The sequence below is a fragment of the Trichosurus vulpecula genome, chromosome 8 (genome assembly GCF_011100635.1).
Source record: "Trichosurus vulpecula isolate mTriVul1 chromosome 8, mTriVul1.pri, whole genome shotgun sequence".
NCBI lineage: Eukaryota > Metazoa > Chordata > Mammalia > Diprotodontia > Phalangeridae > Trichosurus > Trichosurus vulpecula.
Window position 1 is genome coordinate 139,761,256 of NC_050580.1, and position 25,092 is coordinate 139,786,347.

A 25,092-nucleotide genomic window follows, 5' to 3' on the forward strand; every position below is an offset into this window, starting at 1 on the left:
GAGGGAGAGAGCACTTATAGGGGAATGGTGGCCAGCCTTGGAAGCTTGGGTCTGTGAAGACACAGAGATGACAGAGGAGTGGAACAATAGGGCAATCCATTGACTCACCCTTTCTAGAACAATGATAGCAATGTTCTATTGCTTTAACTTTACACCTATGAAAATATGGTTGATACTTCTTGTAATTTTTATATTTAAATGTTATTTTTTTCTAGAGGACATATTTCAATTTTAAAATGAATGCCAGGTAGAAAATGAGATTCAATTTACAGAAGCATGTTTTGCAGCTACCGCTTCAAGAACCCATCAATTCTATGAAGAAATACCTGTACATAAATATATGACTACATATAGAGTTGGCTCTTGTAATCCTGAGTTCCTCAAAGTCACGTTTAGACATACAGCAAGAGTGAAAGACCAGACTAGAGCACAGATCCTTCTTTATTTTGGCCCTCTCCATAATCAGTACTGCTAAGTATAATAAAATTGGCCATTCAATTATCTGCATCAATCATGGGGAGTCAAAAAGAACACCCAGGTGGCTCTCATGCCATACGGCATCTGCTTCTTGCACACAGATAGAGCCTGTGTTTCAGAAAACTTAATCTAACTCTATTCCTCTGAATAAGCTGAAAGGTATGGTCTTCAAGGACACTAAAATAACAGTGCTTTTTAAAAGATTACATAGATATTTCTTCCTAGGGCCATCTTTGTGAAATGGTGAGTTCTGTTGGCTTAGATTTTATACTTCAGGATGAAGAAAGATAGAGGACAGCCAGGAGCACTGGATAATGCAAGGCCAATTCAAGTGAGAAGGATACAGACTATTCATTTGGCTCAATTACAATGAGAAAGGAAATACTTAAGTGTGAGCATGTTACAGGAAAGGCTTCCTTTGTTCTTTTGAAATTTCAGATCAGATTGATTAAGTTAATATTAATGTATATTTGTGGATACATATATATAGCTGCTAGGTGGTGCAGTGGATTGAGCTTGGAGTCAGGAAGACCTAAGTTCAAATCTGGCCTCGGACACTTAAAAACTGCGTGACCCTGGGCAAGTCACTTAACCTCTGTTTGCCTTAGTTTCCTCATCTATGAAGTGGGGATAATAATGGCACCTACCTCACAGGGTTGTTATGAGGATCAAAGTTGATAATAATTGTAAAACACTTAGCACAGTGCCTGCCACATAGTAAGAGCTATATAAACATTAGTTATTATATTTACATATATCCACATGCATACATACACATACTTATCTATGTATTCACATGCATACATATTTATACATGTATGTATAAACATATATCTGCATATATATTCACATAAATATGCACATACATTAAACTCAGATTATATTCTAATTTTTTTCGACTAACCAAAAGCCACATTCTTTCCCTCCCATTCCTCCTACTCTCATCGCCCTCACCCACAGGCCCTTGCAACAAATGTGTAGCCTAGCAAAACAAATTCCTACATTAGCCATGTCCAAAAAATATAAATATCTCAATCATCACTTTGAGTCTTTCATCTCTCTATCAGGAGGTGGGTAGCATATTTCATCATAAATCTTCTGGAGTTGTGGTTAGAAATTGAGAAGCATATATTTTTAGAGGTGGAAGGGACCTTGGAAATCGTTAGAGTTCAGAAATGTAGCAATGTTATCTCTTTTTTTAGCTGAAGAACTTGAAGAGGCTCACAGTGTAGAAATATGTCACACATATGTTTAAATGCAGACCACCCTCAAATTTAAGTCAAATCCCTAGAAAAGCGCCCACTGAAAAGAAATATACGTAGGAGTACATTGAAAAGTAATTAAATTTGTGGCACTAAAATATTTACTAGGTAAGTTATTTTTATATGTCTTTCAATTCAAGGAAGACAATTTTTATTTCTGGGACTTTCACTGACTGTCTCTACCTATAGTAGCATGTGATTATAATTGACACTCAGTTTTACATAGGTCTCTATCCTTATTTTCTTTTCAACCACTTCTTAATTGCCCAATCTGATGGTCTTTTTTTCAGTCCATCAGGTTTGGACTCAGCCTGTCTGTTGTATTTGACACTGTTGGGTCAGCCTGTCTGCAGAAAAGGTTTACTAAGGTGTGGCATGTGCAGTGACCACCCCCTGGTAGATGGCTGATAGTAACTGACAGGCCTCAATATCCATCACTGAGGTAGGGGAATGTCTACCTCAAGCGGGTGAAAACCTTCCCTGGCAGAATGTTCCAATGGCCATGAAGGCAGCTGAAGCAGGAGCTGTGGAGTGCTTAGAGCTTGGTCAGACATTGAAGACACCAAGGTCATCCACTATATCCTAGGCCATCGCCAGTTGGTTTGATGACTTTGTGTAACTCTGCCCCACTTAAGTCCAATTCACTCACAAGTCAATACATCATGATCTGTGATATCACTGGTCCTCTTTGAAAAGAAAAAACAAACAACAATGACATTACTGCTCTTCCCCCACTCTACAATATCTGGCTTTCTCTCTGTTCCTCATAGATGGCACTTCATCTCCTGTTTCCATAATTTTGCATTGGTCATCCTCCATTCCTGAAATGCCCTCTCTCCTGACCTCAGCTTCAGAGAACTCTTTTAAGAGACAGCTCAAGCAATACCTTCTACATGAAGTCCTTCCTGATTTCCCCAACTGCTCATGCCATCCCTCTCCAATGGCCCTGTATTAACTACTTTGTATTTATTTACATTTATTCTCTTTATATTTATTCTGTAAATACCCACATATGTACTTCTTGTCTTCCCTGTTAGACTATAAGCTCCCAGAGCATAGGGATATTTTCATTCATTGAATTTGTATCCCCAATGACTAAGAATTAAGCATCTAAAGAACTATGCTGGTTGACTGATTGTGCCCATCTCCGACCACACACACACATATTCTCTCCCTTCAGCCCTGCTCATTTCTGACCCCTTCAGTACTTTTCTCCTAACCATGAAACCCCAGCCAGAGATGGCAGAGAACATGTCATTTGCATGTTTCTCGGCTCTTCATATGGGGCTGTACACACTAAATACTTGATGACTTACTTTGTAGATGCTCCCCATCCCAACTGTATTCTGTTTATAGGCTTGATAGATCTTAGACTTTATCTTAATCTAACGCTTTAATTTTTTCATTTAAGGCAACCAAGACCTAGGGAGTTTAAATGATTCATTCAAGGACACGCAGATGATAAATGGCAGAGTCTGTATTCAATCTCAGGTCCATGATTTTTGAAATTCAGTGTTCTTTACTCAGCACCATATTGCTTCTCATTCTTCAGGGTAAAATGTACAGGATTGGGAATATCCAAGCATTATCCTTTGATATCTGTTAACACAGACCTAAATGTGTTTTACTTACATAAAAAGCAGCAAAACTTTTTTTTAAATTTCCCCAGTGGTAAATTCCAGTGGAGTAATGCAAAATTCACGGTAGCTGGTTAGCCAGGTAGGCTATTTACATTCTCAGCCTAACACCAGAGAAATGAATGGTAGCAAAGACACTATGTTAGCATCTTCCAAATGTACTACATCAGATCTCTTAGCTCATCTGATGCCTAGTTTCCTTCAAGGCTCAGCTCATATCCTGCTTTCTACATGAGGCTTTTCCTGATTCTCCTTGGCTGTGGTATCTTCCCCCCTGCCAAAGTCACCTTGTATCTATTATGTATATACCTACATGTGTACATGTTGTCTCCCCCCAATAGACTTGAAGTGCTTTGAAGGCTGAGATTGTTTTCGTTTTCTTTTTGTATTCCCAGTGCCCAGCATGTTTTTGCTGTTTGTTGTTTAGTCCATTAGTTGTGTCCAAATCTTTGTGACCCCATTTGGGGTATTCTTGGCAAAAAACTGAAGGGGTTTGCCATTTCCTACTCCAGCTCATTTTATAGATGAGGAAACTGAGGCAAAGAGGGGTATGTGGTTTGCCCAGGGTTACACAGCTAGTAAGCATCTGAGGCTGGATTTGAACTCAGGTCCTCCTGACTCCAGGGCCGGTACCCTACTCACTGCGCCACCTAGCTGCCCCAAGTTCTTGCTTTTAAAGCAGAAAAACTTCATTAAAGCAAGATGATTCCAGAGAATCTGTTTTCCCTCCTCTTTTATTTATATGCAAGCCACTCTGAGAAAGCTGCCTTACATTGAGAGAAATTAAAAAGGGAGAGGATTAAATTAAATTAAAAAGGAAGAGATGGAAAGGTAGAAGTGCCGCCTTCCTCACTATTTGTTTTCTGAAACTCATCTGTTGAAGGAATAATGAGTACACATCCAAACAAGAGAATGATTGGAAAGGCTATATAGGAGGTTGGTTACCTAGTTGCCTAATACTTACTGACTTTTACTATAAATTCATTCAATAAATATTTATTGAGTGCCAACTACCTACATAAAACATTTTTTTGCATCCTTTCATCTGTTAGCAGAGTGCGATGCATGTAGTAGGTGCTCAATAAATATGTGACAAATGAAGAAGAAAATGATAGGCACCATAAAAGATAGGAAGAAACTTCACACAGTATTTCATGCTCTTTGAAAGCATGGAGAGGCAAGGCATGCATATATGAAAAAATAAAGAGCAGGTGACATGAAAGGCAGTATATAATCAGCTATCCCAAATGAAAGGTACAAACAATAAGTAAGGATCTTTTCCTCCTCCTTATGCTCAGTACTAGTGTAGTAAGAGGGTGCCATGATGCTCAGGGTAGACTTTATGGAGGCTATGGAACTTGAGCTGGTCCTTGAATGCTAGTAGGACTAGCATGAGAAAATGGTGGGGCGGGGGGGGGAGGTAGAAGACAAGGAAAGAGAGCAGAAGTATTGGATAATGAGTAGCCCAGTCTGGCTAAATCAGAGGGTTCTTGCAAGATTGCTAGGGTGAGGTTAGATAATGGTGGACTTTCCTTACTAGGCTAAGGAACTGGCACTTTCTCCTAGAGGTGAAGTGGATCCAGTGGTGGGGGCGGGGGAGGGGGGGGAGAGGTTTGAGTAGGGAGTGGCAGGTGTTGGGCAAAGAGGTATTTTTAGCAATATCAGTCTGGCAGTAGCATGTAATGTAGATTGAGCAAAGAAATACTAGCTGACAAGTACCTGAGGTTTTCAAAGTACACTCTGTGTGTGTGTGTGTGTGTGTGTAAAATCTTATGTGATCCTTATGGCAACCCTGTAAGGTAGATGCAAATCATCCTCATTTTACATGTAGGAAACTGATGAAGACAAAGGTTAAATGACTTGCCCAGGGTTACACAGAGAGTAAATGTCTGAGGCAGTATTTAAACTTAAGTCAGTCAGGAGCCCTAATTCTATCCATTATGATAAAAAGGCTGTGATCTCACAGATTCAGAAGTTCCCTCCAGTAATGCAGATCACACACAACCTATTGATGTCTGCTCATTCTGTGGTTTTTGTTCATGTCATCTTGTAATTTTACCACAAGGGATCTACTCAATGTGATGAAGGCAATCCTCCCATTTCTTCTGACAATCGAGGGCACCAGTAGAACGCTCTGTCTACCTGTCATCCATCACTCTTGCCACATGACCAGTCCATCTTCTCTTCCTATTATACAGTTTTTGATAATGCTTCTTTTCTCTTTCAAGTTCTTCACTAGTTATATTTTGCAGCCTATTCACATCCACCATGTGCCTCTCTATTGCCTTCTGTCTGATACTTATTATGCTTATTCTGAGGCCATTGTATTTTATGTCTTCCTACCACATAGCAAAAATGGCAGGATATTATTTTTTGGTTTTTTTCCACATACATAGTTAAACAAAAAACAAGATTGATCATGAAACTGTGAATCTATTTTATATATGGTTTAGCATATTGTGTATATCTTTTCAAATATATGATAAATTCAACATATAACTTTCAAAGTTGTCCTGCTTGTCTGTGATTTTTTCTGCCTCTTTTGCTATCTTCTGTGCAATTTTTAAAAAGATGCTTCAATCTCTCTCTCTCTCCTTCTCCCCCATTTTTCCTAGTAGAATGTTAGTATTAAAAAATGGGCCCTGGATTTTGTGGGAAGCTTGGGGTGAGTAAAGCAACTCTGCAGTTTCCCAAAGGCTATCCAACCTGTTCTTATCTTCCTATGGCACTCTGGATCCAACTTGTACTCCATTTGTATTGATTGTACTAGACATACACAATGATGGACAAACTCCATAGGACAACACCACAAATGCACATTGAAATCTGGGCAAAAGAGATAGACTAAACTCCTTTGAGTGATTATATATCTCTCCCTATAGATGTTACAATGTTCTGGGGCTCAATGCAATTAGTATGATGTCATCTAAAAACAAGAACATCTAGAGGATCTAACCACCTATAAGGAAAATCTTTTCTACTTGAACTCTAGGTAGGATCTCTTCCACCACAGTGGTGAATATCTTTAGGAAGCAAAAAACCATTATATTTTATGCTTTGTCTGATGTTTAATATGGGGTGGGGGTGGTATGGAATAGGACTATTTCTCTTGTCATATCTTCTAAGATATATTGAATGATTTTGATGTATGACCAGGAGACAGCTTGTTGTAAAAGAGTCTATAAGGCAGTCTTTTGTTGTAACAAAGCACATGCCTTTTTTGAAATCAACAAACAATAAATACAAAGGGATCTTAGAGTTTCTACCTATTTCAGTTAGTAAGTCAGTCAACAAGCATTTATTAAGCACCTACTACATGCACGGCATTACCTGTGAAATGATAAAGATGATTACTTACTAATAACCTCCTAGAGGATGCTCCTAAATCACCTGTAGATGACTCTTGTAAAGACTTTAGGACAAATGGCCGGGGATGACTGAAGAAATGTAATGGATTAAGTTGTCAGATCAGTCCTGTGAAAGAGAAGCCACCCAAGCCTCCACTTACCTCCTATCTTTGCGTTGTACGCAATGCCCACTATACAATAGGAATTGTTTGCTGAGGCAGCGACTTCACCAGCACAGCGAGTACCATGCCTAGAGCAGATGGGGGGAGGAGGGAAAAAAAAGAGATCAGGAGAAGTGTGCAGAAAGTTTCAAAGATTTCACAGCATTACCCCAAGTTAAGTGCAGCAAGACACATATTTGCAAGCATGGGACTCTTACTGATGATTCATATTCTTCATCCTCTTTGCCACCAGCACTTTTGCTAATAGTCTCGTGTAGTTATGCCATTATTCACCCCAATATCTATCCCCAATCATAGCCTGTATTCCCTTCCCATGTGATGCTGCAACAATGCCATGGTGCTCATTCCTACAGCCATTTAAACAGAAGCTGAGAAAGAATGCTCTTGATTTAATGCTCAACAGCAGCCAGGGGACTACAAAGAAATTACCAGCAAAATGAATTGCCTTTCACAGGAATGACCCCGTTTTAAAATGTGCTGCTTCCTGTCAATCCCTCTACTGGAAAACAAAAATATGGGGAGCTTTAAAAATGAAAACCACGAGGAGAGTCCATGGAGGATTTGTATCATTAGCCAAATTAAAGGCCTCCCTTAAAAATAGTTATGACTCAGTCCTTTCAAAGAGATTCTCTATTTTTCACTGACTTGTTCAATCTACTGCTGTTAACAGGATTCCCTTAGTCCACTCTCTCAACAGCAAGATTCAAGCCTGCTCTTCAGGAATCAAAACTTCACAACAGAATTACTCTACATTTTGTGAGGGGAGTCCTTCATATTGAACAACTTAGGATGTACGGTATGAACAGAACTTTTGAAGCAGGGTTTTTGACTGGTTGGTAGAGCGACCTTAGCAAATTTTATTTCATTTATTAAATTATCAGGGCCCAGCATTTTTATACATAGCTCTATGGGGATAAATGAAGCAACTTGCCTCATGTCACACAGACAGTTTATGTCAGATGCAGGACTTGAACCCATTTTCCTGATTCTGAGGCCAGCTCTCCAGTCACTATGATCATGCCGGCCTCCCAGGCGCTGCTTGTCATTAATTACACTCTCATACAGATTCTGCACAAGTCTGTATTCTACTCTTCTTCCTCCATTGTCACATTCCCACCCCAAGCTCTCTCTTTTCATGTATGGAGACTACTGCGGGTTCCGGATTGTGTTCATTGGCTAGCTCCATCTTCTAGAGCTTTATAATCACTGTTACCAATTATTAGAAGCATTCTATAGGAATCAGGCTTGGACCAAGGGCACACTTGTTTTCAAGGCTCAAGTCACAAGGGGAGGATTGTCAGCCTCCACCTAGTTTCAGGACCTTCATTCTCCTTGTTCCCTACCCCTCCAAGGATCTGCATTGAAAGGCCTGAAACACACCCTCAAATTGCTTAGGGATCCACACCTTAACAACCTCCACAAACACATGCACTGACTCACACACCCTCGGCTCTCTCACTCTGGTGTTAACTAGTTAACCACTCTCTCTCTCTTATGCTATGAATCATTCCAAGTCTAACAATAACACTCCAACAATACTCTATTCTCCACAAACTGTGTATTTCACTTTCAACATACTCTGTCACAAAGACGCAGGAGCCAACTACCAGTAATGCCTACTCCACCAATTACCAGCAACAGGAAAAAAGCTCTGACGTTTTCTAATGGTCCAGGGGCTATTCCTTTCTGTGGGCAGCTGAGAGTCCTCTTTAGCTCAGAACATAATTACCAACTACTTCAAAGTCTAGCAGTCAGGGAGGAGCCAGACTTAGGAATAATATCAAAATATTTAGAATAGTTTTTAATGAAACAGGGTATAAAAATTAGAATACATAAAGAAAAAGAGAAGGCTTTTTCTAGCTATTATTGACCAGTATCAGTGACTAATGCCCACTGATGCCTGGAAAAGACCAGTTCTAAGTCAGCAATGTAGTAGAATGGCTAAAACACTGGACTTGAGCTCAAGAAAACCTAGATTCCAATGCTGCCTTAGATACTTACCATGTGAGCTTGGGCAAGTCGTTCAGCCTTGGTTCCTTGTCTGTAAAATGGGACTAGTGATACCTACTGCACTTGCCTCACAGGAATGTTGTGAAAGCCAAATAAAATAACATATAAAACAATTTGCACACCTTAAAGTGTTACAGTAGAAGTTTTAAACTTCTGTGTGTTCCTATATGATACCCTTTATACAGTAATAAAACAAAAGTACATAATAATAGCTGATAATTACATGGCATTTTATGATTTATAAAATACTTTATATTCATCTCTCTATCTCATTTGAGTTTCACAACAGCCCTATGAAATCAGTACTATTGTGAATACATTTTATATATGAGGAAGCTGAGGCTGAGAAAGAACAGGGGTGTGCCCAGTGTCACATAGTTAGTTAAATATCTAAGGCAAGATTCAAACCTATACAAGGGAGGCAGTGTGGGATCATGGAAAAAATACTAGATTTGAGTAAGAGGACCTGGGTTCGAATCCTACTTTGCCACTTTCTTCTTGTATGACCTTAGGCAATTCACTTAAATTTAGTTTCCTCATTTGTAAAATGAAGGGGCTGGACTAGATGACCTCTGTGGTATCTTCCAGTTCTAAATCTATGATCCTGACTTCAAGCTAAGTGCTCTTTCTACTATGCTACCTTGCCTCTTATCAACTTATGAACGTTAAGGTTTCCAAAGGAACCTAAAACCACATCCGAAAGTAAGTAAGCATTTGAATTTCATTTATTTTATTAGGCTTCTCTGTGTATAATATTACTTTTAGGTGTCTGAGAAAGAGAAGAAAAGACATACTTATTTTCATTGCTGGCATCATAGCGTGGAGAAGGATCATAGTCATTTCCATTGACATCATAACTTGCATAGGCATCCTAAAATTAATGTGTCTCAGTAAGTGAAGGAATACAAATTAGACAACACACAGAAGCCCTATCTACATTTAGAGCATTCACAATCTACATTTTATTTCTTTTTCTAAAATAGAAATAGATGGACAATGGTTGCAGAAAACGTCTACCAAAAGTGCCTGATCTACAGGGTACAACAGTCCTATCATGTAATTTCTCTATTTCAATCAGATAATTTAGGTAGAGATTAAAATCTAAACTTGAATTTATAGTCCAAGCACAATCTTCATAACTTTAATAAGCCGAAATTCTCAGTTGTAACAGCCCTGCATATAAAGTGCTTGGCAATACTATGTATCTTATAGTCTCCGGTTATTATTATCATCTAAATTATTTTTACTTCATTCTTTTCATATTTTAATGAAGTTCAGAAAGAAACAGTCCAAGGACAAGTTGCATTCCTTAAATATTCTTGTATATATAATGTTCTGAGATCTGTTGCGCAAACAAATAAGCGTATTAGGATACAAGAGTCTACAGAGATTCTCTGAGAGCATCCCTGGGATTGTTTCAGTTTCAGATAGAACAACAGGAATGGCATTACCCTGTCCTGCTCCTTCATGGTTTTAATTTGTGTTTATCTTATTCTCATCTTTTACAATAGGATTCAGACAGAAATGGAACTGAGACAAGTTCCTATCCTGCTATTATTCCTTTATAATTAATGTCCTATGGATGACTGCTCAGGTAGCTGCTTTTTACAGGTGAATAAAAATGTGATGACGTATGTGCAGTCTTTGTAGGCTCACTAAAACATCCTTTGGCTAAGCTGTGGGAGCAGAAAGGACAACAGTGATATTATTATAATAATATCCCACAACCCAATTCCTTTTTATAGAATGTAACATATCATATAATTTAATATGGACAGGATGGGATAGTGGATAGAGAGCTGGCCTTAGAGCCAGGAGAATCTGCATTCAAGTCTCACCTCTGACACATACTGACTGTGTGAACCTGGGCAAGTCACTTAAATTTTCAGTGCCATATGGCAATTCTCTGAGACTCATTTTGGTAGAAGGAATTTCTTCACATGAGGGTTGCTCTTGCTAATGAAGTCAGTGGTCCAGTCCCTGTCTTATAATAAAATATAGTAATACTATATGCTATTTACACATTATTATATAATAATGTCAAGTTAAATCAACAATTATCAAGTGCCTACTATGTGCCAGGAACTGTGCTAAGCCATCCTCAGCAGCCCCAAAGGCCAGAATGAATGAAGGGTCAGACAGAGACCCCAGGACAGAAGAATGTAACAGAAAATACAGGATTGTCCCAAAAGTCTTAGTTCAGTTTTAAACTTTAATAGCTTAAAGTTGTACTAAGACTTTTTAAATACGCTGCATGTAATAATCATAATAATAATATCATTTTCATTGTCCTGTCTGCTCCTAGAGTTGTATCAAGGGTGTTGCCAGTGAGCCTACAGAGAATATATTTATAGCTAATTTCTTTTATTCAGCCTCCAAAAGCAGTTATCTTAATAAAAAATCATCATTATCATCATCTCCAGAATGTTTTCAAAGGCCAATGCTCAAACACAAAATTTGTTCTTGAGCCTCAGAATGAAAGGATCTCCTTACTCTGGTCAAATGATTCTCTGAAGGTATCATAGTAGCCGTGCTATTGCCTGTGGTAGTGGTTAGGAAAAAAAAGTGTGTGTGTGTGTGTATATATATTTGTGTATATTATGTGTGTATATATTTAATACTGAAAAATCAGCTTTTATCAACTGGATTTCTGGCTTCATCCTCGTTTGACCGTTGCCCATGTCCCAAACAGAACTTCATGCCAGGGACAATGTAGACAGCTGCAACACCATAGCACATGTACAAGCAACAGGCTATATTTCCACCTACCATCCACTGAATTTATATTTTATCATTCTCAGCTGTGGAAGTAGAATTAACCTCATTCTTCTCTAGGGCTAATTTTCTTTTAAAGGTTCTTTGAGTTCCTTTCCTTCTGACATTACATGACATGTTTCATCCCACCAGGTGAATAGAAATTTCTTGAGGTCAATAACTGTCCCTCCTTTCTTCCCTCCCTCCCTCCCACCTACCTACCTATCAAATAGTGCTATCACATTGCAGCTGGCTACATTTATGTTCTTTGCCTGTAGTATGCAATATGATTTTGGACACGGGTGACAGTCAGGATGAGATGAAGCCAGATAGCAAGTTGAGAAAATGTGATTTTTCAATGTTAAAAAAATGAAACAAAATAACAAGCATTTGCTTGTGAAATTTGAATTCAAATCCTTGGTTTTTAAGACTCAAAATAATTTAAGCAAAGTTAAAGTGGAAGCTGCTATGGAAGAAACTAAAATTTTTGTAGAAGGATGTAATTGTCTGGAAAATCCAGGCAGAGCCTTTTAAAGGCTATTTCTCTTTGGAGAAAAATAAACAGACAATATAAAACAATCCTATGAGGCTATACATTATCGCATCTACACCAAGGGAAGTATAAATAAAATAAAGTTCAACTTACATAGTTAGCTGCCAGGTCTGGGTGATTCCTCTCTATTCCATCATCCAGAATGGTCACCACAACATTTTTTCCCGTGTAGCCTCTCTTCCATGCTGCAGGGACATTCATTTCCGATCGGCAGCGACTGTGCTTATCCCCGCAGTGCTAAGCAAATAAATGAATCCCCAAAACACAGAAGCTGAACCATAATACATTCCATCTATCCAACTGGTAGTAATTTAAGAGCTCAGGCATGACTATATTCATGTATGCTTATGGACAAATGATAAAATAACAACTCTCCTCATGCTTTAAGTAATAGGCTTTATTTCAAATAACTAATTTATTTCCCCAGGAGTAAAGATGAATTATTGCATTTGGTTGTTCTGTTCTAAGCTTTCTCCATCATTTCCGTAGAGAAGCTTCATCCATTTTTCAGTGGGTTTTTCCCTATCCATGTATTCTTCTGGGGCACCTGATCATTTAGTCACAAGAATATGGATAAAACTGACTTACTAATACCTAAAATACTTCTGAAAGGAAGGCACTTCTGCTTACCATGTACCACATGTTGGACCATATCGGGTCATTGAAATAAATGGAATGTGCATCACTTCGAACATGCCTCTTCACTCTCCGTTTAACTTCTTGTTGTTGTAGCCACTTCACCTACCATATGAGAAAAATTCTATTACTTCCTACTTTCTGCTGTGTCACATGTAATGTAGATTTCTATTTGCATCATTATCATCATCATCGTCATCATTCTTATAGCTAACATTTACATAGTGTTTACTATGTGCCAGGCACTGTGCTAAGCCCTTTATAGGTGTTATCTCATTTGATATATGTTGATTCTCTACATCTATACCAGTAGGGTATAAGCAGCAGAACATCCTACCAAGGCTTGGAGTACAGGATGGGGCTGACCAGTGTAAAGTGTCTGTTGCCTAAGAACCACCCAAGCTCAGTTCAGAAAGACCCATAGACCAGAAGGGTTGTTGCAAAAGGATGAATTTTTCACCAAGAGCAAATTGTGAGGTCTGTTTATTAAGGTATGGAACTATGATCTATGACAAAAAGAATACTCATACCTACAAAATCAAGCATCTTTAAAATAGTGAAGGAATTTGAACCAGTGATTAAATTTGTGAAATGGAAAAAAGGTGGATTGGCAAGATTTTTTAGGACATTCTCCTGAAAGATGTTCAAAATTGGGATGCCTGGTCACCTTAGTCCTGAAGAGGTTCGAGGAAAAGTAAGCAATTACACAGAATGATGATGAGAAGGGAATAATGTAAGTAAGAAAATAATAATCTTTTTCTCTTGGGAACTTTTGCAAGAAAAAGGAATTCACTGGTTCTAGCAAAAACCTAGACTGGCTTTCGACTTTGGTCATCTGTCTTGAATCTACTGGGCAATTGCCTCTGCAAAAGAAGAGTGCTACTTAGATGGTCCATGAACAAAAGGGTAGGAAAGACTCTTCTAGCCTGTCGTCACATGGATCACCACTAGGGAAAAGGATGGAATAAATCCAGTCAGTGTAGTTTATACAGGAAGACCTTCATAAGTTCCACCTTGGACACAAACTGGCTCTGTCATCTCAGTCATTTATTCTCTTAATGACCCCAGGCAATTCCAAGGCTAGAAATGGAAGAGTAGGTGCTAACTGCATTCACTACCCAAGTGAAACCACAGATTAGGTTTCAAAACAAGTTAGCAAAAAATGACAATTTTGTGACAAAAACATGTTAGGATGCTGGGACAAAATGGTTTCTTAAAAAGGATTGGTATAACTTAAAAATAAGAGGACAGTACTGCAGCACTCACTACAACAAAGCTCATGTGAGCTTATTAAACACTGATCAACAATAACATATTTTTTCTCTTCAAAGTAAAATATGATCTCTACAAAGTAAAACACAATCCAAACTCCAGAGTGAACAGTAAATAAAAATCCCACGTGTAAACCGCCAGGTAATTTAAATGAACTATCAAATATTTCTATGGCAAGTCAGCCAATAAATTCAGACACTGTTCATCATATTGCCTGATGACACTTTGCAGGTTCATCTTACTAAAGATAGATAGATAGATAGATAGATAGATACACACATACACACCTATCTCCTAGAATACAATAACTGTTACCTGACAGAAAATAGCTGCATTCTAAGACAACATTTCATTTCAAATGAAGTCACTTTTAGATACCATATTTTAAAAACACAATCGCACATACCATTAAATGACTATAAGCTCTCCAGGATTAATTTTTTTGGTAGTACAGAGACATTCCCAGCATTGTATCATGCTAGTTACTCTATTCATTAATAGCCTATTGCTTGAAATAACCATGGCAATCTCCTATGGAATACAAATGAAAAGACCAAGTTACCTAGTATTTCATTTGCAATAATGAGCACACAGAGAACCTCACTTGCCTAGTGTATAAGTTACTCCTTGGTTAACAGTTAGGTGTTTAGTAAAGTACACTGACTTCAATTCATTTGTTTGGAAGAATTAATGTGAGAACCTGGGCACCTAAATTATCACTGATGAGTGATTCCAGATAACCAAGTTTGGAATATTCTGCTATTCTCTCATAAGATAGTCCTGATGTTAGGATATGATGATATGTCAGGCTCCCACAACCCAAGAACTTGGTCCTTATTTTGGACACCTCTTTGTAGCAAGCCTCTGACAGCAACACCCTCAGGTAAGTTACTGCATTTAATGAACAAGAACTAGGCATACAAATAGGTTGAACCAAACTATCACTTTTCTTAAGGAGTTTATGTTGTAATTCAAGGTATAAGGATTTATAAAGACAAAACTATGTACAGGGAGACAGTTAAGGTACAGGTATACAAACTGGCCTACAAGTACTGGTGGTCCATGTTCTGTCCATACCTATGTCTGATAATTGTTCCCTTGAAGTCAGCATTTTATGTGTAATCTCCTTGCCTTTGAAGAGGCCTTCTCCCATGTCTGGAATGCACTCCTTCCTTAACACCACCTCTTAGAATTGCTAGCTTTCCTTAAAGCACACTTCAGGAGCCTGATCTCAGACCTGTCTTTCCTGATCCCACCAATAGTGAGACTTTCCCTTTCTAAGTAGCTCTTTCTCTCTTGAAATTTCTTTGTATTCCTTTTTCTGTATACATGTCATGAAATCTTTGGCTCCTGGGCAGGTAAAGACTAGTGGATGACTTATACTTGGGAGTTATGAGCTACAGAAGGGTGAAAGACCAATTAGGTTTCTACACTAAATCTGACATCAATACAGTGAGCTGCTAGGAGCTGGAAACCACCAGGCTGCCTAAGCCAGGGGCACTAGAAAGGGTCAGAAATGGAGCACATCAAAACTTATGTCCACATCAGCAATGGGATTGGCCACTGGCTAACATGCTTCTAGCCAGGGAGGACTGAGTTTAGGAAGGAAGATCTTTTTTGAGGGCAGGGAATGTTTGATTTTTGTCTTTGTATTCCCAGTACTTTGCACAAAGTAGATGATTAGTACATGTTTGTTGAATAAAATTAGATGTAGCTTGTTCCCAGTTTTTCACAATTGTGCTAGGGATACACAAAGAAGCAAGAGAGTCCTTTGAGAAGCTCATAATCCAATGGGTAGAAAAATCTAATGGAGGGAGAGACTGTTCTCCAAGTATCAAATTGCTCCCCAAAAAGATTTCATCATTTGGCAATTTCAACAACAATGTAAGTATATATTTATTTATCAACAGCTCCACCAGTATCGTTTAGTCATTGTTAGGCTTTTGGTTGTTTTGTTAATTTGGTAGGCATCTCAGAAGTGTTTTGGTTTTCATTTCTTTGGTCATTAGAAAAGTGGAATTTTAAAAGTTATTATTTATGTGTGTTGTCTGAGCATTTTTCCATTAGAATATTTGTAACTGTTTCTTGCAAAATTTTGGAAGTTTTGTTCCATTTGCAACAAATATTTTTCTCAATCTATAATTTTTCTTTTTATTTCAGTTAAACTATTTTTTGTTGTAGAGTTTTTTCTGTTTATATAACTGAATCATCTAATAGGACTTTTATATGTTCAATAGATAACATCTCCCGAGTAATGCATAAATAAATAATCCCATTTTATTCTGTTTCTTATAGGTTATTTTGCTTAACCTATGGTTCCATCAGTAAAATCCCATTTTGATGCCTTATCATGGAGTGGAGAGACCTCTGGGTTCTTTAAGGCTATGATAGAAGAACACAAGCTCTGACAAATCCTATCCAGCTAGACAGGCTTTGAGTGCTAGCCTTGTGATGAATTGTATAAGTTAGTCACAAGTTAACATTATTGTGGTTGCAAGAACCCAAAAAGACTGTGAAATCATGGGGAGTTTTGATCTATGCTGTTGTTGGAATATCCCGCGCTGATGAATCACAATTCCTTAAAGCAAGAATCTATTATTCAACTGGAATTTGATGTATCATACAGAGAGGTTATCAAAATTTATTTTCTGCCATCCTACTATGTGTTCTTCTCAATATTTATTAAATAATTAACCCTTTCTGTAGTTTCTATCTTCTGTAGGTTTATTGGATACTGGCATCTCCATTCTGTTCCACTGATCTATTTTTATGTTTTTGCCCCATACGTGATCATTTTGATAATTGCTTAATGCTTTTGAGTCTGAGAATTTGATACAGCTACTTACTGCCACAATTATTTTCAGTTACTATTGGGACCATTTGATCTTCTTAGTATGTAAGTTTGCCATCAGTAAACATTATTTGGACTGCTTCATTTGCTATGTTAATCTCACCAATATTTGTCTTGTTTTATGGTGATTGCTAACAGTTCTGATAATACATACAGTCAATAGAAGTGGTTAAATTGGGCACCCAAATATTTCAATACTGCCATGGCTATTGACGAATCTAGCCATAGCAGGTACTATCTTGCTAGGTTAAATTGAGACAAAGTTGGTGGGTGGAGTTAGCAAACACTGACAGCATTACATGTAGCAGAATTCTTTGCCAAAGTCCAACTTCCTGTTTTCAAATTTATTAGCAAAGTCCTGGAGCCTGATCTCAGACCTCACTGCTCCCTCTGACTTTTTTTGAGCCTAATTTTGACCCAGCTTCCATTCCAGACATTCCTTTCCATCAGTCAGCTTCACAGCCTATATCTTGACAAGTGCCCTTGGTTGGACTTGTCACTGGAGTTTCTAGCCCCTAATGCTTAGTACACAAACTTCTCTGCTACAGCATTCCCCTAACTCACCGAAAGTGGGAAAGCTTCCAACAGTGCCCGGAAACCTGCCTATGACAGGTTCCAACCCTGACCTCATCCAGGGTCAACCTATGGGGATAGAATGGGGGTATAAATAGCATGTTCCATGTTTTGTATCTGTTTTTTCCCCGTAGAAATGCTTTGAGTAGTTTTATTTTATATGTTGACCCTTGTTTTTCTACCCAATCCTTTCATCTACTTGAGGAAAAATCTTCTTCTTTAAAATCCTCAGCCATACTTCAAGTATTAGCTCAGTTGTCTTCTTCTATAGTGCCTTCCCTGATTCTAGTTATTTAGTGTTCTCTCCTCATATTTTTCTTATTACTTATCTAACTATATTCTGTATCCTTCCCCTGCTCCCCCAACTAGATTGTAAGCTCCTTGAGGGCAAGAAGTTTGTCTTTTTTTTGTCTTTGTATGTTCAGTACCTATAAAGTGTCTTCCACATTTGCAGGTACTTATTAAATGTTTATTGACTTGAATTAAATTTTATCAAAGACCCTTTCTACATCTTCTAATGTGAGCATATGACCTTTAAAATATTTCTTGGTATAAAATGATAAATTATGTTGATATTTTTCTAATGAGATTACATTTTGCTTTTGGTATTTCTTGCTTGGAATCTAACTCACATTGTTCCAGCTTTGTTCTTTAATTTGTTAGAGGAGGTTTCTTTGACTTGCTTATTATCTGTAAAGCACTGCGCCCCCACATTATTTTGCTGTCATTATTTTGCGAAGCCAAGGATGCTGTTTTTATAGAAAAGGGAGTCCCAGGAAAAGATTGAGGTTTGGGATTTCCTGCCCTGGGCTTCAGTGGTCGCCATCTCAATCAATAAATCTATCAACAAGCATTTATTAATTAACCACCTAGCATATGTGTGGAACACCATCCTTCCTCTCTTCTGCCTCTTAGAATCTCTAGCTTCCTTCAAGAGTCATAGGCCTTTCCTAGTCCCCCCCCCCCCCCCCCACAGCTACTAATGCCTTCCCCTCTAAGGCTACCTTGTATTTCCTTTGTGAAGCTGATGACTTCCTGCAGCTGGCCTCGCTTAAGTCCAATTCATATACGAATCAAGCTATCATCTCATGATGTCATCGGTCCTCTTCAAAAACGAAGGACAAACAACAATCTTGGAAGGTAAGCTTCTTGATGTCAAGGACTCTTCTTGCTTTTTCTTTATATTCCCAAAGTTTCCTGGTAAATAGTATGTGCTTAATAAATGTTAGCTATTTAACTGACTGATTGATAGGCACTGCGCCAGGGAAGCAGGAGAGTCTATTTAAGACCCTTTCTTCTGACTCTTTGGTCTAAGCAGAGTTACATTCCTGGCCTATCAGTTCTCAGCTTCTGTTTGACTTAATTCTTTTTGCAATTATCTTCAATCAGCCACCCAGACACCTGGGTTTCCTTTTGGATCTGTGATCTAAGCTGAAAGCTAGTGTTATTCTGTCTTTCTTGCCTGGTCAGAAGACTATTTTGGTGACTCATTACCAATTAACTCAGCATTCAGCTTTAGCACATAAGAAACAGTAATTTAGCCGATAACACACGAAGATGACATCTTCCCACCCAAAAGGGAATTTACTAAAAAAAAAAAAAAAGTCATTTAAAAGATTGCAGTAAGGAGAGACTTTCCTTCATATAAGGTCAATTCTTTCTATACCTCAGTATAGGATAGTTAGTAGACTATATATGGCCAAAGAACTGTAGAAGAAATATAATATTTGCACAGATATCTCATTGGCTAAGTTAACAGAACTTGTGAAGAAATGATGAGCTTCATCTCTCAAAACTTGAAAGATCACTGCTTTTGTTGTTTTTCTTTGAAAAATTCTTTAGCACACTCCAAAATACTGTTCTACTTAGCAAGGACACCACACAGACATGCACGTGAATGTGAACACAGTGCCAAAGGGTAGGAAAAAAAAGGCACATTATGTATTTTGAGGCAGTTTATTTTGATGGTATTTTAAATTGAAGCTTTGCTTTTGATCATGTCATACTTTAAAGGAAGGAAAACATACTGACACCAAGTCCCTCAAAACTTCTATGTTCTAGGCATTAGGAGTTTCTACTTAAAAAAAAATCATCTGTAAGCTCACAATAGCATATATTTTCCACATCACTGTGCATACTGACTTCTAAGCTATGGGAATTTAGAAATAAAAATACTTCTAAAAGTAAAAAAATAAGTTAAAAAGTAACAACTAAAAAAGAAAAAAGCGAAAATTTGAATGTATGGTTAGAACATAGTTTCCCAACTATTTTAGGAAGAATCTTTGCTTTTCATTTGTGTGGAAGGGCTAGAAGAGGAGAGTTAGAGGAAGTAATGAACTGAAAAGGGAATCTCTTAGCAAAGCAAAGGAGAGGACACTCACCGATGGGAATTCCAAGGATTCCCATCATCATTTATATTTTCCTGCACACCAACCCCTCTCTCAAATGCACCTATTTTTTGTCAAAGGCATTCTGTCAGTCATCCAGGCTTACAAACCAGATCTCATTCTTGGTACCTTATTCACTTGCCAAATCTTGTCATTTCTACATTCCCTACTTCTCTTACATCTGTCCCTTTCTTCCCGCTCAGGTGGCCACCAATCCTAGTTTAGCCCCTCGTATCATATCTCTTGCTTGGACTATTTTTTTTCAATTAATTTAGGAGTTTTATTTTATTTATTTGTTCATTTTAAGTTCCAAATTCCCTTTCTCCCCACCCTGCACTAGAGAAGGCCACCATTTCTCTCTCTCTCACACACACACACACACACACACACACACACACACACACACAAAACCATACTATGCATACTTCTGTTTATCAGTAGCCCTTCCCCAATTCATGGGTATACCCTCAATTTCCAGTTCTTTGCCACTATAAAAAGAGCTGCTATAAATATTTTTATTAAATAATATTTGATTTTTCTTCCAGTTACATGTAAAATCAATTTTTGCTATAAATATTTTAGAACATATAAGTTCTTTTCCTTTTTCCCCTGATTACCTTGGGAAACAGACTTAACAGTGATATTGCTGGGTCAAAAGGTATACACATTTTTATAACTCTTTGGGCATAATCCTAGATTGCTTTCCAAAATGGATGCATCAGTTCACAGTTCCATCAACAGTGTATTAGTGTCCCAATTTTTCCATATACCCTCCAACATTTGTCATTTTCCTCTTCTATCATTTTAGCCAATCTGGTAGGTGTGAGATGATATCTCAAAGTTGTTTTAATTTGAGTGTCTCTAATCAATGACTTAGAGCATTTTTAATATGACTATATATAGTTTTGATTTCTTCATCAAAAAACTACCTATTCATATCCTTTAACCATTTATCAAACAGGGAATGACTCTTGCTTGGACTACTGAAATATTCTTCTACCTGGTGTAAGTGCTTCAAGTCTCTCTGCAGTCCAATCCATTCTGTACTCAGCTGCTCAAGAGATTTTCCTAAAGTACAGATTTAACCATGTCATTCCCTTACTTAAAACTTAAGCAACTCCCTACTATATCTAGAATCAAATTGTAAGCTCTTCTGACATTTAACACTTTTCACAACCTGGTCCTCTTCCCTTAATAGCCTATTACATTTACTTGGTTTTATGCACACAACAGTCCTACCCAATCAGCCTTAGTACTATTTCTTAAAGGGTGGCTAGGTGGCACAGTGGATAGAGTGTCAGGCCTAAAGTCAGGAAGACCTGAAATTTGGCCTCATACATTTACTAGCTGTGTGACCCTGGGCAAGTTACTTAACTCTTATTTGCCTCAGTTTCCTCCTCTGTAAAATGGGCAGGAGAAGGAAATGACAAACCACTCCAGTATCTTTGCTAAACAAACCCCAAATGGGGTCATGAAAAGTTGGACATTACTAAAACAACTGGCCACCAACAATAACACTGTTCCTTGTGCACATCACTCCATCTCTTGTCTTTATTCCTTTGCCATGCCAATTCCTCAATGTCTAGAATGCCTCTCCTCTCACTGCTGCCTCTCTGAATCCTTAGCTTCCTTCAAATACCACCTTCTTCAAGATTTTCCTGCTTCTCAAAGCTACATTTACTTTTCCTCCCCAAACTAAGGTTGTGTCTACTTACATATGCACATGTCGTCTCCCAGAATATAATGTAAGGCTGAGGGCAGGAAGTGTTTGGCTTTTGTCTTAGCTTAATCCTTGGCACATAATAGGCAATAGGTGGCTGAGTGGATGTATTGCTGGACCTAGAGTCCAGAAGACCTGGCTTCAGATTAAATCATTCAACTTCTGCTTACCTGTTTCCTCAACTAAAATACAGATAATAATTAGCACCCATCTCACAATGATCAGGAAAAGATCAAATGAGGTAATATTTGTAAAGCACTTAGCACAGTGCCTGGCATGGAGTGGGTGCTAGAGAAATGCTTATTTCCTTTCCTAGTAAGCACTTATTGAAGATTTACCCTTCCAGGTAGGGCTTTAAGATACATAGGTAGGTGCCAATTTACTGGTTGGCAAACTTACTCTAACAAATTCAAAGGGTTTTCCCCAAATGCAGTAGCAGCAAAAGTACTTTATCTTCCTTAATAAAAAAAAAGTAGAAATTAGGCACAAGGGGAAATGTCACCTTAGGATTTGAGGTTTGCTTAGAGCTTTCTCCAAGGGCTCCACCATTAAAATGAAATTAGCAGGTTTCAGATTCTAAACTTTACAAATATGCTGTAACCAAAAATAGCTTTAAAAGATTATGCTTCTGAGAAGGAAGTGTAGTTTGGGTTTTAATGTCTACGAGAATGACATTTGTTGGCTTTTTAGTGGTGCCTGACATTCAGGAAGGTCAAATATAAGTGATTTTGGAAAGGGCAAGGTTTGCCAAATGCCACTTTCAGCCCATACAAACACAAATCATATTTCTTAGGGAATCTGTATAAAGTACCTGGATTTTTCTAGTCAGTAGGTGTTTTTAAAAAAAGCAGGGGGATGTAGCCCCTTTCCCTTCTAACTCCCCCCCACCCCATTTGCAAAGTCCTTCCTTAGACTCTTAACATACCAGCACCTAGCATGGTGCCTAGCACGTAGTATACTCTAAAGAAATGCTTTGCTGATCAAATGGATGAAAGATGAAGCTCAAATTGTTTCCTTCGCTACTATACACATCAAGAGATCTGTTATTTCACTGGCAATCAATCTATAAACATGTATTAAGCGCACGCTATACGCCAGTCATTGTGCTAAGTGTACTCCCTCCACTGAAACAGATAGCAACCCCTCCATGCTCCTCATGAACTCCTGTGGCCAGAAACATTCAGCTCCTGGCAGCCAACTTTCTGGCACTGAGCCTCTTCAATCTTGGCCAGGCTGGTCCTTGGATGACAAACATATTGTGCATCACCAGGTCTATTCTTGAAGCCTTTCCAAGGTAGCAAGAGCTGTCAGAAGGCTGTGCTGTGCTGTCATAACTTAGTTCCTCCCCCAAACCCCATCCGCTCCATGACAAGGCATCTTCATAGGATGTTAGCAAAATTCTTCACTTATCAATATCAATATCTAAAATGAAACAAAAAGAAAGTCCATACCAAACTGTCAGAAGAAATAAAGAGACTTCAAAGAGTCTTGGCAATGCTCTGAACATGTACCCTTTAAATCTGGAATTACTCCATTATTAACATGATCTCAGGTGTACAGAGTGCTCTAGCGTGGTTTCCTTAAGGATGCCTTTTAAATTTTCGCTACTTATTTTTCACTTGTAAGCCACTGTCATGCTGCCAAAATATCAGGGAAAACCATTACAAACTGTTGGTCTTGGATAAGGTGAACAACAGATGGTGGTTTCGCAACTTACACTCATGGAACCAATGTCACATAACTGAAAACACTAGGGCAGAGAAGCACATCAGCTGTCCTTCTAAACAAGGCTATTGATCTATATTGATTCCTCAAACACAAGCTCTGCCCTAAAACTCTTTCAGCTAGAACGCAGTACAGAGAACTGTAGACATTACCAGAATAGCTTAGTAAGGTTTGGGTGTTGGGGTGGGGTAGGAGAAGGTACAGAGACTCATGGGGCTCCATGAGACCCACCTCAAATCTATAGGAGCAAGACTAGTCCCCTGTCTACTCAGAGTTTTGACTAACTCAAAAAAAGCCAACTTAGAGAGTGCTATTAGGGATCCTAAAGCAAAGCATTAAATATAAAGCACACTTGATTTAAACACTGCAAAGCTGTGTGAATTACCCACCTGCTAAAGATGTTGCTCTCTCAGATGGTTGGGGCCAATTATTTGCTGGGAACTGATTAGTTTGTAGAAGGTGCAAAAGTAATGACAAGTGGCACGAACCAGATAACTCTTTCCTTGTTCTTCGCAAACATTCCCAAAGCAACTTCTGCCTTTTTGGGGAGCTGATTCCTACCCACTCCTCAGAAATTACAGACTGAAAGAAGGTCTTTTCTGAAATGTTTCCTGGAAGTTGGCTCTGGATGTGTTGTTCAGAAAAGAGGATGAGAAATTCAATAACCTTTTAAAAATTTTATGCATGAGAAATCGAAGCAGCTAGGTGATCCAGTGGATAGAGTGCTGGGCCTGCAGTCAGCAGGCTCACGTTGTGAGTTCAAATTCAGCCTCAGATACTTAATAGCTGTGTGACCCTGGACGAGTCACCTAACTTGATGGCCTCAGTTCCTCATCTGTAAAATAAGCTGAAGAAGAAAATGGTAACCTGCTCCAGTATCTTCGCCAAGAAAACCCCCAATAGAGTCACAAAGAGTTGGACACAATTAAAATAACTAAACAACAATCTGAGAAATTCCCATATGCTGCTTTGGCCAATTTAAAGCAAATTCTGAGAACAGGAATCCTCTTATAGACACTATCTAACTCTTATAGACACTTAGGAAAATAACTTCACCACTCTAGCGCTCAGCTTCCTCAGGTACAAGGGGAGAGATGATTGGACAAGATGACTTCTAAAGATCCTACCAACTCTAACATTCCACATTTGTGAAATTCTGTCTTTACCAAAATGAAGATCTTTGCTGAACTGTTCTGAAGACCTTATCTGTCATCCTTAAAACAAATTCAGAGTCTGCATAAGAAATCTTTATGATGAATTTGGAGGGGGAAATCTTTGTTGTCAGCATATCTAAAGTTCTTTCAATCAATTAATCAATCAATAAACATTTCTTAAGTGCCTACTATGTGCCAGGCACTGTGCTAAGCACCGTGGATACAAAAAAGAGGCAAGAGGCAAAAGACAGTCCCTGACTTTAAGGAGCTTCCAATCTAATAGGGGAGGACAACATGCAAACAAATATATACAAAGCAAGTCACGTGTAAGATAAATAGGAAATAATCAAATAATCTGATATTAAGGCTTCCTGTGGAAGGTGGGATTTTAGTTGCGACTTAAAGGAAGCCTGGGAGATCAGTAGTCAGAGCTGAGTATGGAGAGCCCTACAGGCATGTGAGACAGCCAGAGAAAATGGTGGAAGCTGATGGATGGAATGTCTTATTCATAGAACAGCTAGGAGGCCAGTGTCACTCAATGAAAGACTATGT

At 38.4% G+C, this 25,092-nt stretch overlaps 1 protein-coding gene across 4 annotated transcripts in view; it reads right to left on the minus strand.

Moving 5' to 3' along the window:
* Positions 1-25,092, minus strand: part of PCSK6 (proprotein convertase subtilisin/kexin type 6) — a 256,959-nt gene that overhangs the window by 170,740 nt on the left and 61,127 nt on the right. For all 4 annotated transcript variants that reach the window (XR_005008948.1, XM_036735030.1, XM_036735031.1 and 1 more), the window contains exons 3-6: positions 12,853-12,963; positions 12,316-12,459; positions 9,710-9,786; positions 6,885-6,973 (exon numbers count right to left, since the gene is read on the minus strand). Coding sequence is in view for 3 of the 4 variants with exons in the window: in XM_036735030.1 (XP_036590925.1) it covers positions 6,885-6,973; positions 9,710-9,786; positions 12,316-12,459; positions 12,853-12,963 (421 nt within the window). In the remaining variant the exon portion in view is untranslated. The remainder of the gene's footprint in view (positions 1-6,884; positions 6,974-9,709; positions 9,787-12,315; positions 12,460-12,852; positions 12,964-25,092) is intronic.